General features: G+C 58.1%; 2 protein-coding genes across 5 annotated transcripts in view; one reads left to right on the plus strand and one right to left on the minus strand.

The window, feature by feature from the left end:
* DNAJC5 (DnaJ heat shock protein family (Hsp40) member C5) overlaps nucleotides 1–8,147 on the plus strand; it is a 31,242-nt gene extending 23,095 nt beyond the window's left edge. For all 4 annotated transcript variants that reach the window (XM_083801122.1, XM_083801124.1, XM_083801123.1 and 1 more), the window contains one exon: nucleotides 1,100–8,147. In XM_083801122.1, coding sequence (XP_083657248.1) covers nucleotides 1,100–1,203 — 104 coding nt within the window. In that variant the 3' untranslated portion in view covers nucleotides 1,204–8,147. The remainder of the gene's footprint in view (nucleotides 1–1,099) is intronic.
* A 2,041-nt stretch (nucleotides 8,148–10,188) lies between these two features.
* Nucleotides 10,189–11,237, minus strand: LOC310882408 (uncharacterized protein). Its single transcript, XM_083801128.1, has one exon. It carries the CDS (start codon nucleotides 10,763–10,765, stop codon nucleotides 10,376–10,378), a length of 390 nt encoding a protein of 129 aa, XP_083657254.1. The 5' UTR covers nucleotides 10,766–11,237; the 3' UTR covers nucleotides 10,189–10,375.
* Between the last annotated feature and the right edge of the window lie 4,649 nt (nucleotides 11,238–15,886).

Here is a 15,886-nt window from a genome sequence, read left to right on the forward strand (position 1 = left end):
AGCTTCGGAGAAATGGGTGTCTGCTGTGGTTTAACCTAGCGGGCAGCTGAGCAGGGAGCCATCCGCTCGCTCCCCGCCCAGTGGGATGGGGGAGAGAATTAAAAGAAAAGTAAAAACTCGTGGGTTGAGATAAGGACAGCTTAATAAGAAAGGGGGAAAAAATGTGAAAGAAATGAAAATAACAACAACAAAAAGAACAGTCAAAGCAAGTGATGCACAAAGTGCACGAGGCAATTGCTCACAAGGTGCTGACCAGTGCCCCGAGCAACGGCAGCCCCCACCCCCAGCCAAGTCCCCCCAGCTTTACTGTTCTGCATGACGCCACGTGGGATGGGACGTCCCTTGGCCAGTTGGGGTCAGCTGCCCTGGTTCCGTCCCTTCCCAGCTCCTCGGGCACCCCCAGCCTGCCCGCTGCCAGGGCGGTGTGAGGAGCTGAAAGCTCCTTGACTTGGTGTAAGCACTGCTCAGTAACAGCTAAAACACCGTTGTGTTGTCAGCATTATTCTCATCCCAAATGCAAAGCACAGCACCATGGCAGCCGCTGTGAAGAAAATTAACTCCATCCCAGCAAAAACCAGGATGGCGACCAACATTTAGCTTCTTTTCTATGTCACTGGATCAATGGACCAGCCAGACTCTTGTGATTCCAGAAGGGAATCTTTGCCCCAGAGGATAGGGAGCGCAGAGGCAGTTTGCAGACTGCATCAGGTGTAAAGGAAACAGGATGCTACCCTACAAACCGTAGCAATACAATTTATGAAGTTCTAATGCTATTTTTCTGTAATTAAACTGATCACTTTTAAAAGAGTGTAGAGTCTTGTGTGTGCTCTGATTGTGTTTTTAACTGGTACTGCTGAACGGTGGGAGAGTAGCAGCTGCTCTTAAATGAAGAGAGAAATAAACCTACATATGGAACATTTATTGCGAGGCTAATGGTAGCGTGTGCAGACTGAAAGACAATAAATCCTCATCGTGCTCTAGAGGAGTGTAAAATTGTGTTATCAGAGTGTTGCAGGGAGACGTACCTTATGCTTACCAGAACACAGAACACTGCTTTTGCTTCGCTTGGTGTGCTAAACCTTTTGTCTTTGCTTTTCAGAGGCCTCAGACGCACCTATTGTGATACAGCCAGCATCAGCCACAGAGACGACCCAGCTCACAGCTGACTCTCACCCCAGCTACCACACTGATGGATTTAATTAAGTTAAGGAAACACTGTAATTAGAATGGATAAAAAATTACATGGCCAACTCAACACTAGAATCATGAACATTAGAAGTAGAGAATGGGGAGGGGGAAAAAATTCTGCCAGAGTAAGAAGGCAGCTTTCCAACCTGCCGAGAATATTTTGTAATCCCTTCAGCCTTTTGTCACCTTTCAGTGTCGTATCTTGATGATACGTGAAGTGCTGTAGCATGCAGTATTTAAAGCAGTTTAGCTACGGTTTTATGTTTTCTTTCTCTTTTTTTTTATAGCATGTATGGAGTTATGTTAAATGTCTGTGGTGTAATGTATTGAGTTGTCACAATATGTGTGAGGGAGACATTCTGCATTTTAAGCAGTAGTACTGGCCTAAAAATGAGATTTAAAAAGAAAAAAGTTTCATAAAGCCACCACTTTTTCACACAGCCAAGCTGTCAAAGACCTTTAAAAGTTCATGAATTTCATTTGGGTGCAGCAAGCCAATTCTCTTATTCCTCCTATTCCTGCATTGTTGTCTAAGCAAGTTTACAAAGCCAAGAGCCAAAAAAATGCCAGTCCTGCAGAGCTGGAATTCTCTTTAATGCTGGTTTTCAGCTTAAATAAATCTACCTTGAAAAATAAAAAGGGAGAGTTTCCAATCTTTGAACAGTTAAATTGATGAACACCTCCTAATGCGTAAGGGTTATCCTCAGTGTCAGTGTAATCACAAGCTGTAGTTTGTCACAAATCCAACTGTGAATGGGTTTCTTTGGTGGTGGCGGTGGGATTTTAACTGCGAGCACAATTCTGCTCTGGTTTGACTTTTCCTGAAATGCTAAAGACCAAATAGTGCAGCTTTTCTGAATGCATGAGAATCTTAAAGTGAAACTGGTTCATTGGTTTGCACTGAGCAAGTGGATAAAATACAGACAGCAGGCAACAGCGTAAATGTTAAAAATAATAATAATTGGCTTTTAAATTTTTCTCTAATATTCGGAGATACTAATAGACAAATGGGGTATTACGTGTTTTTTAAAACTTTTTATAATCCATTAGCCCTTTAATTTTCTCATGAGCATCTTTGTGGAGTACTTAAATGGCTTTTTAAGAACAAAACACCTTACTTTATATTTATATTGTATAATTTGCACATTGTCTTGCGTTTAGACTTGTTTACACCAGTTTTTCTTTTCCTCAGAACAACTGTGGGGAAACCATTGAAAGGTTTCCTGTGCTGTTTTGAAGCCAATTATGTTTGAATACTTCTCTTGAAACTGTGGTCGATTTGAGATTTGTTTAACTGTTAAAGAGGCATTTTAGTCCGCTGCTGAATCGCTGGTGTATTTTGTTGTTAATCCTCTTGGTTTAGGTGATACAGAGCCGGGATCTAGAGCAGCTACCAGTAAGCCTACCTGCGGCGCTTCTAGCGGTTAATTACAGCCTCGTTAATTCTGCTCTTCATGGTTTTATATCACAATGCCTCTCCTGTCCTTTGTACCCCCCATCTTCCCCTTTTCATTTGTCACCTATTTCTGTCCCGAGGCTGTTTACAGCCTTCCGTCCGGTGTGGGCTTTGGAGGTCTCTCACGCTGCTCTTTTACGAGGTCCAGGCGTTACGAACGGGGTTAAAAAAAAAAAAAAAGGCACTGTCAGGCGGTGGGAACTGCCAGCGAGTGAAGGGTACCCTCCTGCCAGGGAATCTTTCTGAATTTATTTTCACTCCATCTGTGCACGAGCTGAATATGATAGAGCACATAAAATCTGACGGGAAACCACGTTAAACGTAGCGGGTAGAAGAAAATGTTATCAACACAGCCTAAATACCGAGGGAGGAATGCGTCCAAAATGGGATTTTACTGTCGCTCTTGGTACAAACACATGTTTATTGCTCGCATGTGAGCCTGTTGCAAATAAGCATGCTTTTGTTACCACGTCGGGTTCCAAAAATTAAAAAAACCCTCTGACTAGATGTAAGGAGCACATTTGTTAAGTAACTTCTGCCTTGTAGATAGCCCTTCACACCTGAAATGTTGTGGGTGAGTGAAAGAACCTTCTGATTTATGTCAGCAAAAACTTTCTTGGGTGGGCTCGAGGACCGTTGTGTGTGATTTGGCTCAAGGTCTTCGATTAATTAAGTCTTTGCTTGACCCCTTGGAAAGAAAAGCAATTTTAAAGCTTAAAAAAATGACATCACGTTGGCTGTCCTTGTAGGTTTTGCCCGATGCTGGTCCTTGATGTTGAATTGCACCCTGGATTTTGCTTGAATTTCTCTACAGGCTCCCTTCCCTGAGAACTTGCTGGTTAGAGTGGCCCCTGTACTCCGTGCAGATCCGTCGATGTTGTCAGCTTAAACAAACAAAACCGCCCTTGGGGATTTTTTGGCTTTTTAAATGAGCGTAGTTGATACGACTGACTGGGTAGAGCGAGATGAAGGCTGTTTCCCCGTGCGCTGTGTGTGTGTCACTCCCATCTCCACGCGTTTGTCGGGACGGGTAGCAAAAAGCTTTGACTGTGGTTCTGTTCCTTAACCCCCAGGCATTTCTGCTGACCCCAAAAAAAAGCTGTCGGGCGGCAGCGAGGGGCCGGGAGAGCGAGCGAGCGCGCCGGGGCTGGCGTCGTGCGAGGAGGCAGCGGCAGCGCGGGGAAGCCCCGCGGGCGAGGTGACAGCAGGTCTGAGGTGCGGGGCAAAGGGAGGATAGAGGCGATGCCTTCGTCTGTGTTCTGCGCTGCTTGGGAGAGGTGACATCCAGGGGAACCGCCTGGTTTGGTTCCTCTTTCAGCGAGGCGTGAGTCTGAGAGATGCTGCTCTGCTTTCCTTCCAGCTCTTTCTGTGGGTGGCGTGTGAGTAGTGAATCAGTCCGTGTGCTGTTAGATGCCCGTAGGAGATGCTAGATGCTCCGAGGGGAGCTACGCTGAGATCCCAGTCACAGGGAATGAGGAGAAAAAGCCTTTTTAGGTGAATATTCCTATTTTTTGAAACAGTCTTAGTTTGCCCGTGTTCCTCTGTACTCTCTGAATTTAAGATTATTGTATGTTAATGTCTTTCTTCCTGAACTGTACAAAAAAGTTATTTAAACGTTGCTGCTTTAAAAGCTAAAATCGTGTAATCAGAAGATAGGTAGGGCAATGCCCGCTTCTTTTTTCTGTTGCTGTAAGGTACAAGAGCATCCCAATGTCGAACAGGAGTTGCACTTCAAAATGGCCAAATTTAATCCTAGGAAATGCAAAGTCGTGTTGGAAATAGTAGTTAACAAATGTGGCTGGCACAATTCTGAGCTCAAGTCGCTGGAGCTGCGTTGTCCCTGCCGGAGCTGAAGCAGCAGCTTCGCGGGCACTGGAGCCTGTCCCCGGCTTGCGTGCAGAATGTTTCCTTCCAGAACTGAGCCTGAGCGCTGTTCTCTCTGTTCGGCCTCCTGCCAGAACGAAAACTTGAGCTCGGATTTTTTTTTTTTTTGGGTTTTTAAAAGTTGCATCGCAGTCTTTTGTTTTACGAGTTGCCTCAGACCTCTGTTCCAGGAGCGCGGCCGCCTCCGCCCAGCTCCTGGGTCCCCGCTCAGCGGCCGATCTCTGAGCGCTTTTGTGGCTCCTCCTTGCGGGGAGGAGCGCGTCCGGAGCCCGACTCCGCGGGTGTCGAGGGCCGGCTGCTGGCTTCGCTCCGAGTTTCGTTGTGCACAGCGCCCTTCGTAGCTTCGGGTAAGTCAGGGGAGCCCTGGGCGCATCGCAGCGGCCAGGGGCTGTCGGCAGCGCGGGGCTCACGGTGCCCAACTCCCTACGCTCCCTGCAGATGGTGGGGTACGAGGGCTGTACCCCCGCTCGAAGCCGACGAAGGGGCATTGCGCCGGTGAGACGCGTATCGCTTTGTTGGTGATGTATGTAGGAAGTTCTTAAATATTTATCTGTATATAACTTTGGTTTTGTAAACCCCCGTGGCGTCCGATGTGGTGTACATTTCTGCCGATCCCACGCGGTGATGTTTTAGAGCCATGTTACCTTTTCAGTCTTTTATTTTTAGATCTGTAATATTTTTAAACTGCTTTAGATATTAGCGCTCCTAGTGGTATTACAAACGGGATGCTCTTGGAAGCCGGGCTGCGCGCAGCCCGCGGTCTGACCGGAGGCACCCGCGCAGGAGGGCGGCGTTGGCACCCAGCTGAGGAACGCCGGGGCTCGCGGCGGTGCCGTGCGAGGGGGGAGTGCGGTTTTAAAAACCCCTCGTCTCAGAGCCTACAAACACTACAGGTATAACCCGGGCAGGAACCCGACAGGAAATACGTTCCTGCCCCGTTTATTAAGGCAGTTACGTGGTGTAGAGGGACCCTGGCGTGCTTTTTTTTTTTTTTTGTGCGGGGGGCACGTCTCAGAGCATCTGCACCGCGTGCACTGCAGAGGGGTACCCCGTTCTCCCGAGTAGTTTGTGCCCTTCGTCTGTCTGGTGCCCCTCAGTGTTCTTGACGTTTCCAGGCAGTTTAGGAAATGTCTTTGTGCTGCAGTTTTCCCTGCCCAATGCAACTGGATATTGGCGTAATGTTTAACAGGAGATTCTCGCAAGGTAGTCAGGGAGGCTACCGCCACTTGGCGGCCCCTGCCTCGTGTTAATAATTCTGGATGCTGTTTAAATATGCATTAATCTTAGAATCAGAGCACTGAAATCGTAACCCCCCAACGCAAGTGTTTATAGTGTAAGGTTGGTATAAACTTAACTTGCTTAATCATTTGATGCTGCTTCTCTGTGTTATTGTGGAAATCATCTAGTTTGTAGCGTACCATTGCACCAACAACTGCTTAAAATATCTGGAAAGTCTGACTGATAGCTAACTCGGTGGCAGGAAATTTGTCAGTGTTCAAGTCCTGCAAGAACTCTGGTCTGCTCCACGTCCTGCGTTGGGAGGTGTAAGCGCTGTCCGGGACTCTGCAAGACGGAAATCCCTGTGTCAGTCCGAGAGGCTGCTCTCTGTACACGAAGAAACTGCATGAGGGAAGCTGTCGGTCTTTTTTCTGTCTGCACAAGCCAAATGCCGTAAATCTGGAAGACAAACCTCCGTTTGGAAATCAGACGCCAATGTTACGTGCACAGCTCGTTTTGTTGTTCAAAGGGTAGATGCTGGGAAGTGCTGGTGGCTATATATATATGTATGTATGTGTATAGAGGAAGCGCGTATATAAAACGGCCGTTCATTCTCCAGTGCTGTCGTCTTCTCTGCTCCCTTTCCCCCAGGGCCAGCGCTGTGGGTGTATTCCCGTGGTCGTGCTCTGTGTGCCGCGATGGCTTCCACCGCCGAGTGTGGCAATCTGCTTCAATTCCCCCTGTGCCCCTTGGCCTCAGCCCGCTCAGCTGGCGCTGGGCTTTGCTGCTCCGGCCTTGCTTTAGGGAACAAAACGAAACCCAGCAGCCGCAAGGAGGGCAAGGGAATAGGTTTGGCTTGCGTGGGCTGGTAGGTGGGGCTGGTTTAAACGTGGTCGACACGCTCATCTCCGGAGGTGAACAGAACACAGCGTTGGTTTTTCCCCTATACTGGTTTTCAGCACGGTGTACTCTACCAAGTGGGTCTCTGAGCTCACGAAGCGAGGTCCAAACCCGCGCTGTAGGTTTTGGATTGCAGCACCGTGTGCGTGTGTGTGTATATATGCACATATGTATATATTTATACAACAGGTGTGCACCTCGTACTTGCTGCTGTTTTTTCTTTGGTGGTAAATCGTGAAATTTGGCTCAAAGTGCTGCTGTGAACTCTCAGACAAGTGGACGGTGCGAGTTTTGTGTGGCCAGAATCGTGCTTTCTCCTTGCAGCTGCAGGAAAAACAACAACTGTTGGCTCGAGTGACTGGGGAACCAGCGGAAGGATCCTGTTGTATAAATAAATAGGTGGCGTACGAAGCAGAGAGCTGTGCTGCTCGGAAAGGGGAAAACAATCTTTACTCCCAAAGCCTTCCCTCCTTGCTAGAGTGAATTTAAACTTGAACAGTGTTTTCGCACAGCCTGCTCCAGCTGTTCAGTTTGCAGGGCTCACGGGTTGGACCCGTGAGACTCGGAGCTATTGCGAGTCACGAAAGTGAAGTTAGACGGCGGCCTGTGTAAGGACACGCAGCTTGTGGCCAGCGTTCGTGGGAGCACCACCGAGTTACCGCTGGTCGTGCTGGGCAGAGCGCGCGGCTGCGCCTGCGCTTCCAGAAGCTGATGCAGGACGCGGGGGGTTCCCACTGCACAGCGGTCAGCGGAGACGGGGGGGTTCCTCCCATCGCGTCCACGTTTGTCGGTCTGTCCGTGTCCCACACGGCAGAGGAGCTCTGACTCTTGCCAAGTCCCAAGCCCTCGCTGTGTCCTCGTTCGGGCGCGTGCCACGGTAAGCCAGTTGCTGTCATTCCTCCCTCTGCTCGTCCCCACCTTCTCCCGCTTTTTTGGGCTGGGCGTGGGTTGTTTGGTTTGCGTCATCACTGACATCCAAGGCGGTTTATATTAATTTTGCGTGTGAGCAGGGCCCTGAGCTAAGTAATTCATCACGGGGTTTTGTTGTACTGGCCTCTTTCTGAAGCCTGAGGGAGCTGAGGACGGAAGGAGGGAATGCGTTCTGCATTTGCACTGTACTTCAACTCGGGCGGGGCGGGGTGGGGGGAGCCCGTCTTTAAAAACAAAAAAAAAGGTGTAAAAAAAAAAAAAGAAAAAAACACAATCGAAGTATGAATGCATCTGAGAAGCGATTATAATATAGACATATATATATTTTGTTATGTTACTAAAGGACCATACTTTGAATTGTATGTAAGTAGATGTGGCTGTCCGAACCTTGTGGATTGTAACACTCGATACTACTGAGCTCCTGTACATACCCGCAGTTACAGCAGAAGGAATTATTTTATGTTCTAGCATGGTAAATTTGTGTATCGTACGTCTGAATATAAACTAAAATAAAGATTGCTAAGTTATCTGAAACCACTGTTGTAAAATAAATGTTTTCAATGCAGAACTACGTCTGGGCTGCTTCTTTCCTTACCCGCGTGCTCGAATCCGTCACCAAGAGCTACCGGGAGGCTTCTGTGACTCCTGAAGTCAGGAGGAGGTAGCACAGCCCGGCTGCGTGGGGCCGTAAATGTTCTCAGTGAGTTCCCTGTGCGTGGTCTCCTGCACGTTAACACTGCCCGCGGTGCCCTTCGATCCCCGTCAGTTCCGCTGTCCCCCGTGGCGGTGAAGTGCCAGGTTTCCCCTTTTCTACCGGCTCTGCTCAGCTCTCGGCCCGGTTGTGCTGCAGCGGGGCCAACAAGCGCCTCAGGTAAGGGTTTGTCCTACCGAGGATCGAAAGTTGGGGTTTCGCTGTCCTAAGGCGCGTGGGTGGTGAGCGGTGCGCTGGTGCTCAGACCTCTCCCGCTCCCAGGGGATGCGTGAGAACCTCGGTGCCCCCTCCCCGGTGGGGCTGGGGTCACAATAAAGCCGAGCAGAGCGGCTGCAGTTAAGGACGTTCCTCCTCGGCGCACCTCCCGGCACAGCACGCGCTCTGTGCCCTCCTGTATCTGTGCTTTTATCGTGATTTCTGCCCTCATTTCACACTCCCTCCTTGTCTCCGGGACCCCAGAGGTCCCCCCTGTCCCCGTGCTCAGCCCCGGTGCAGCAGCGCACCCCCAACCCGCCGGAGCGTGATGCTGAACGGCGCAGCCCTTCTGCGCCCTGAGAAGGAAAAGCACCCGCAGAGCTGCTGCCCCCGGCGCTGCACCCCTTGGGGAGCCCCCAGAGCAGCCGTGCACCCGTCAGGCAGGTAACGGGGCGCCTTGGAGGCACTGCCAGGGCAGGGAATGGGGCATCATCGAGGGCGCACGATTCTCCCCCCGGCACCTGCAGCTGGGACCCCCCCAGGGTTTCTGGAGTGGGTTAACAGCGCTCCCGAGCTGCGCCGCCCGCCTCAGGCTGCGTCATTGCCTCTGTTTTAACGACCTGTTCCTCCCTCTCCTTGAGGTAATTACTGCTTTTATGGATTCCTTACTTTTTCCTTTTAATGGGAGAAAATGTATTTTTACGGGGAAAAAAAAAAAGCAGCCCACAGCGCGCTCGGGGCGCATTAGCAGCTCGGGGCGCATTAGCAGAGCGAGGCAAAGCGTCCCGTGCGAGCGCAGCCTCCAGCCTGAGCACGCTCCTCGTGGCGTGCTGACGGCAGCTTTCCGTGTGCACGCACGTGTGCACACGTGTGTCCGCGTGTCTGTGTGTGTCCGCGTGTGTGCGCCCCACGCTGCAGCTCTGGGCTGCCCCCCTCACCCCACCACCCCCTGGGCTCGCCGGCCGGAGGACGCGCACGCTGAGCATCGCCGCCGCTGCGAGCCAGGGCCAGCGTCAGCTCCCCAAATCTGCCTGGGGCAGGACCCGGCCTCGGGGTGCACCCAGGGGCAGCCCCGACCCTGCCGCAGCCCCTCTGCCACCCGGGCCCCCCCCTCCTCCTCCCATGGGATTGATCGCAGCAGCAGGGCACACGGCAGGAGGACGCAGCCCCCGGCCCCCCTGCCTTCCACCCGGGAACTGGGTCTGGCCACCAACGCGCGTGGGGCCGCGCTCCCGTTTCCATCCCCAGAGCCCTCCTCCAACACCTGCAAGGTGCCAACGCTTTTTTTTTTTTTTTTCCTTCTTTTTTCTCATCTTTCTGGGTGGAATTTGGGAGCTCCACTGACGGCACCGAGCTGTGGAAAGCGCACACCGGGTCTGGGAGCACCTGGTTTTGGGCTGCAGGGACGGAGCAGATCTGGGAGGGGGGCGAACGCCCGGTACCCGCAGCTGGTGTGGCGTCGCGGCCCCCAAACCCTGTCTGCAAAGTGGCTGGAGGGGCGTGGGGGGGCATCTTGAGGGGGTTCCTGGTCCCCCCCCAGCTCAGGACCTGTGTGCGGACGGATGGGATGCTTCAACCCCGTCCCAACCTCGCCTCCTGCCCCTCGCCAGCCCCCTGCGCCGGGGGAGGGCTGGGACCCAGGGACCCCCCCCCGCAGCACGGGGAGGCGTCAGGGCCGGGGAACGCGAGAGCACGGCAGCGGGGCAGGTGCGAGGGCGACTTTAATGCACAACCGCGAGGGCAGCACGCGGGACGCGGCCGTTGGGGGGGGGGGTCCCATGGGTGGGGGGAGGTCCAGCCCCCGGCCAGGCAGCAGCTTCCCCGCTCTGCTCCACCGCGGCCACCCTCGGGTGCTCGCTATGGGGTCGGTCCCCTTCAGCCCCCCCCCCCCGTCACTTCCCTATACTCTGCAGCAGCAGCTTATTGCTCAGCGCCTTCTGGGCCAGTCTCTCCTCGCGGGACATCTCCAGGAACTCGCGCAGGAGGTGGAAGGTGAGGTCCAGCGAGTTGGGTTTCCCCTCTCGCCTCTTGCCCGCCTGCAGCGCCCGGGGGACTCGGGGGGCCGTGGCGGGCGCTGCCCCCCGGGGCTGGCAGAGCCGGGGCTGTCCGTGGGGCTGGGGGCTGCCGGCGGGCACCGGGGGTCGCGGGGCTCCCGGCCACGGCTCCCAGCTGGGCTGGGGGGCTACGGGCAGCCTGCGGGGCCACTGCAGGGGCGAGCAGGTCTCCGAGGGCAGGAAGAGCAGGACGAGGACGGAGGCAGCCGAAATCATCCTGAGCCGCATGGCAGCCGCTCCGGGGGGGGGGGGCGGGGGCCGGATGCCTGCAAAAAGGACCCCCCCCCCGCCCCCAGACCCCCCGCGTCCCCCCAACGTCAGGGGGCACCCGACGGGCTCCGCACCACGGGGGGTGGGGACCCCTGCCCCTCAGGGTGACACCCCCGGGGATGGGGTCCCCGCCACGAGGACACCCCCCCCCCAAAAAAGCCCTGCAGGTGGGACCCCCCCGGACTTGGGGCAGCGGCCTCGTGGGGATGGAGCCCCCCCGGTTCCCCCCCCGGGGACAGGGACCGAGCCCGCCCTTAACGGGACCCCTTCCTCTGCGGACGGGACACCCGGGACCAGCAGCACGGGACCCCCACGGGACACGGGACGCCCCCAGCCGGGACACGGGACCGGGGCACCCCCGGGACAACCCCCCCGGGACCACCCCCGCGCTCCGGGGCTTGGGACCACCCCCCCCCCCCCCCCTTCCCGTCCCCTCTCCTCCCGGGGCAGCCGCTAACGGAGGCTGTCGGGTGCCCGGTCCCGGTGCCGGTCCCGGTGCCCGGTGCCGGTCCCGGTCCCGGTGCCCGGTCCCGGCCGCTCCCCGCGCTCACCGCTGCCTCCGCCGCTCCCGGACCCGCTCCCGGTGCCGGTGCCGGTGCCGCGCCCCCCGCCCCGCGCTATATAGGGGCGGCGGCGGCCGCCGCGTGACCGCGCTATAACCGGGCGGTGCCCCCCCCCCCCCCAAAACACGTGACGGGGAGGGGCGGGAGGAGCAGGGGGGGGGAGAGCCGGGGGGGGGGGGGAGCTGTCCGCGGTGCTGAACGGCCGGGGGGGGGCACGGGGATGGGACCGGGGGGGCTGGGGGGGGGCTCTTGGGGGGGCTGGGGGGGGGCATGGGGACACCGTGGGGGCATGGGGTGGCCCGGAGGGGGGGGGCAGGGGGGTACATGGGGGGGTTGGGGGGGGAAAAGGGGTGGGGGGGGAGTGGGGGGTGCATGGGGGGGGGAAAGGGGGGGTGTATGGGGGTGTTGGGAGGGAATAGGGGAGTGTGGGGGGGGTGTTGGGGGGGTTGGGGGGTGTATGGGGGTGTTGGGAGGGAATAGGGGAGGGGGGGTCTTGGGGGGCTGGGGGGTGAAGAGGGGAGTGTGGGGGTGTTGGGGGGGCAAAGAGAGGGGTTGGGGGGTGTATGGGGGTGTTGGGAGGGAATAGGGGAGTGGGGGGGGTGTTGGGGGGGAAGGGGTGTGGGGGGTGTTGGGGGGGACTGGGGGGGGCAAACGGGGGCTTATGGGGGTGTTGGGGTACTTGGGGAGGTAAAGGGGGGCACATAGGGGTGCCTGGGGGTGGTCCATGGGGACACAAGGGGGGGGGGGTGAGGGTCCCTGGGGGGGGTCCCTGGGGGGGGGTGAGTGCATGGGGGGGGGGAGAGGTGGGCGGTGCTGGGGTGTGCACACCTGGGGGGGGGGGGGTGTGTGCACGGGGGGGGGGGGTGTGCACACGGGTGTGAGCACGGCCGAGTGCGACGTGGCACGGGGGGGGGGGTGTGAGGGGAGCACCCCCCCGAGCCCCCCCGTCCTGCCCTGTCCCCCGCCACGCTCAGTTCCCCATCGCGGCTCCCACCGAGAGCCCCAAGGCCCCGCTGCCTCCACCAGGCCCCCCCTCGTGCCCGCTGCCCCCCCCCGGGCTCCGCAGCAGCACCCGCGGCTCCTTCGGGCATCGCCCAGCGAAGGGAGTGAGCGCCCAGCGCCCGCCCCGGCTCCGCGAGGGATTCATCGCCTGGCACCCCGATAAAAGTTTCCTTCTGAGGCTCGCAGAGCCCCCGGGGGCAGCCTCCCAGCCCTGGGGGGGGGGGGGGGGGGGGTCGGAGCTGCCTCCTTCTCCTGGGCCGGGCGCGGGCGCGGGGCGCACGGTGGGGTTTGAGGGGTTCAGCACCATTTCAGGGGGTTCAGCACCATTTGAGGGGGTTCAGCACCGTTCCCCGTTCCCCCCTCCCCGCTGCAGCTGCCGTCGTGGAGCTCGGCCGTCACCGCGCCTCGCGCAGGTGCTGTCTTTAAAATTAAAATTCCCTCGTGAGGAATGAACGTTTCAAGAGGAGGAAAGAAAAAAAAAAACATTAAATAGGACTGGGGCGAACGGTGATGCCCCCCCCCCGTCATGCTCTGTGCGGGGCCAGCAAGAAACAGGGGCGCTGCTGGGTTCGGGGGGGGCACCAAAAAGGGCGAAAGGGGCCTGGGGGGCAGCTGGGGGGGGGTCCCCGCACCCCACAGCTGCAGAACAGCTCAGAGCAGAGGGGCCTGATGGGCTGGGGGGGGGGGCACCCGCCTCCTGCCTGCTTTGTGCGTGCAGCATCGTGCGAGTGCCCTCCCCAAATCGCCAAGAAACGCCGAAATTTTTGGTTCTCGCCTTTCCCCCGCACCAAGGTTGGGCTGGGCGCAGCCGTGGCTGCCTCGCGCCTCGGGACCCATCCTGGCGGCGCTGCCCGCGGCCGTCCCGGTCCCTCTGCTGCTCCCGGGGCACCCCCCAGACCCAAAAACACCGGAGGGTGCGGGATCAGAGGGGCAGAGCCGGGCACCGACAGCCCAGCTGCCCTCCCTGCTGGAGCAGCCGCAGCTCCGGCCTCGCACGGGCACCGGGGCGCTGCTGTTTTGGGGGGTTTTTCAGCAGTTTTGGGGCTGCTCTGCCCGTGGGGATTGATCCCGTGGCTCAGGCACGAGAGCTGAGGCTGCACGGTCACCGGGGACAGGCGGCTCGGCTCGTCCATCACCGGCTCCCCGTGGCCAGCGCTGGGCTGGTAACGCACGGGGCCGTTTTGCTTCTGCCCGTTTGCTTTAGGATTAGTCGCTTAATTTCAGGAAAGACAGCGAGCCCGCGAGTGCATCTTGTGCTCGTTTGTTGTATTTAGCGACTCAACTTGGAAAATTTAAAAACAAAAAAACAAAACAACACCTTTTTTTTTTCTTTTTTCTGCTCCCATCATAAATTACCGACACGCTCAGCCCTGAGCGGCGCCTGGGGACTCGTTACCGTCGCCGGGAGGGACGGCGCTGTCTTCCTCTCGTCAGGACTGCGGGGAACGACGTGGTGGTGATGCTTTTAGGGCCGCCAAATCCACCCGTCAGCTCCGCTCAGCCGGCGATGGGGGGTCGGGGGGGGTCCCAATTAGGCGCTGCCGGCACCCGGAGCCGCCAGCGGGACGAGCACGGGGCCGCGAGCGGCGGCCCTGCCTCGCCAACCGGGACAGCGGCGGCATTAAAGCATGGCCGAGCTTCCAGCAGCTTCTCCCAAGGCGCGGGTGGGATTTTGCTGCGCCTTGCTCCTGGCACCCGCCCTGCTCCGTCCCTGTCCCCGCTCCGCAAAGAGCTCGTGCATTATTTTATTTTTTTTGGGTTGAGAATAACCCCGGCGCCGTTCCCCTCCCCGCCACGCGTCCCCCCCCAGCACGAGGGGCGGCCGCGGGGCCGGCGCTGCCCGTCCCGCTCTGGAGAAGGCGTCTCATGGGCTGACGAACCTGAGATTGACCCTCATCTTTCACCATTCTCAGGTTAGACAGTCCTCGAGGTGCCCCCCGCTTGGGCAGCCGCGGCCCCGTGTCCCGCACCTGCCCGGACCCCCCAAGCCTTTGGGGGAATTGGGGACAGAAAGCAGAGAAGCGGCCCCTCGGCTCTGCCCTGCCCTCTGTCTGTGCCCAGCCCCAGGCCCCGTGGAAAATCGTCCCCTTCCCGAAGGCCCGCGTGCCCACGGTGCTGCCCAAAATTTCCCTCCCCTGCACGCCGCGGGGCTGGCTCGTGGCGGTGCCCAGGCCCAGGTCCTGGCTCAGCGCTCGGGGACCGAAACCCCCGCTCAACCCAAACCGCTGCAGCGCGCGGGCAGCGCCTTCGGATCCCGAGCTCGCTGCCCAAGGGTCCAATCCTGCAGGGAGCTGCCCCTCCGCCGCCGCAGGGAGCCGTGGCCCCGCGGCTTTCGCAGCTGCAAGGTGCAGGCAGGAGGCGAGGGATTGCGCCCGGCTGCGAGGCTGCTCCCTCTGCAGCCCCGGGGGGAGAATACGAGGGATGGTCCCAGCACCAAAGTGCCTCCAGCGGGGCCGCCTGCATGGACTGAAGGTGGGGAAGGAGCCGCAGGGGTGCTCAGGGCCAAAAAAAATGGTGTGTGTGTGGGGGGGCTGCAGCTCTGGCAGGGGCCGCGCTCTGTGCTCCGAGCAGCCCGGGCTGGGCTCATCCTGCCCTCGGCGCTGGCGGAAAAATTTGCGTTTGCCTCCGCAGGAGCAGGGAGGAAGGGGAACCGCATGAGCACGGGCCCGCTCGGGCAGAGCTCTGCGCCCGGCTGGGTGGTGCTGAGCACCTTGGCTCCACGAGCCCGCAGGGGCTGCAATCACCCGGAGCGGTGCTGAGCGAGGGCACCGGCACAGGGCGCTGCCTTAGCTGCGTTTGTGAGCGCCCCAAGAAGTCCCTCCAGCGCTTCATTAGCCTAAAATCGCCTTCGTGTCTAATCATCGTCCCTCGCCGCCGTCCCTTGGCCCGTGCCCTCCCGAGGCGGGGAGCAGCGGGTTGCCTTCCCCTGCCGCGGCGGCTCCGGGCGTGCAGGCGGCAGCGCCCGAGGGAGCATCAGGAGCGTCCCAGTGACCTTCTGCAGGGCCTGCCCCGGGCCTCGCTGCTGTTCGGTGACCCCCAAATCCACGTCCCAGCTCTGCGGAGACGCCCCGCAGGGCCTCCGCCGGGTAATGGGGAGCTCTACTTCGGCTTCCTAACGCAACGGGGTGCTTCAAACCGCTCCTCTGGGGCAGGGGGATCTGGGGCTGCCTGTTCTGGCAGCCTCACAACAGAGCGGTTTGCCACGACACCGGACAAACGAACGTTAAAAGTCTGACAATTAAAAAAAATGAGCTAACAGCAAAATCAAAGGGAAGCATTTTTCAAGTTTCGGCACCGACAACCTTCACGTAAAACCTGAGCAGGGGCTAGGAAGCTGTCAGAAAAGGCACGGAGGAATTACTGCTCCAGTTCTGGTCCCTTTCTGGATTTCTCGCTCCCTTTGGGCCCCAACACGTTCCCGTGCTCTCTGGTATGGATTGGGCCGGCTGAACCTCCAGCACCCCGCACGCCAGGACCCGCTACTGCAGCGGCGTGACTCCGGGTTTGCCCGGGC

Source organism: Anser anser, assembly GCF_964211835.1.
Source record: "Anser anser genome assembly, chromosome: 16".
In the NCBI taxonomy this organism is placed as follows: domain Eukaryota; kingdom Metazoa; phylum Chordata; class Aves; order Anseriformes; family Anatidae; genus Anser; species Anser anser.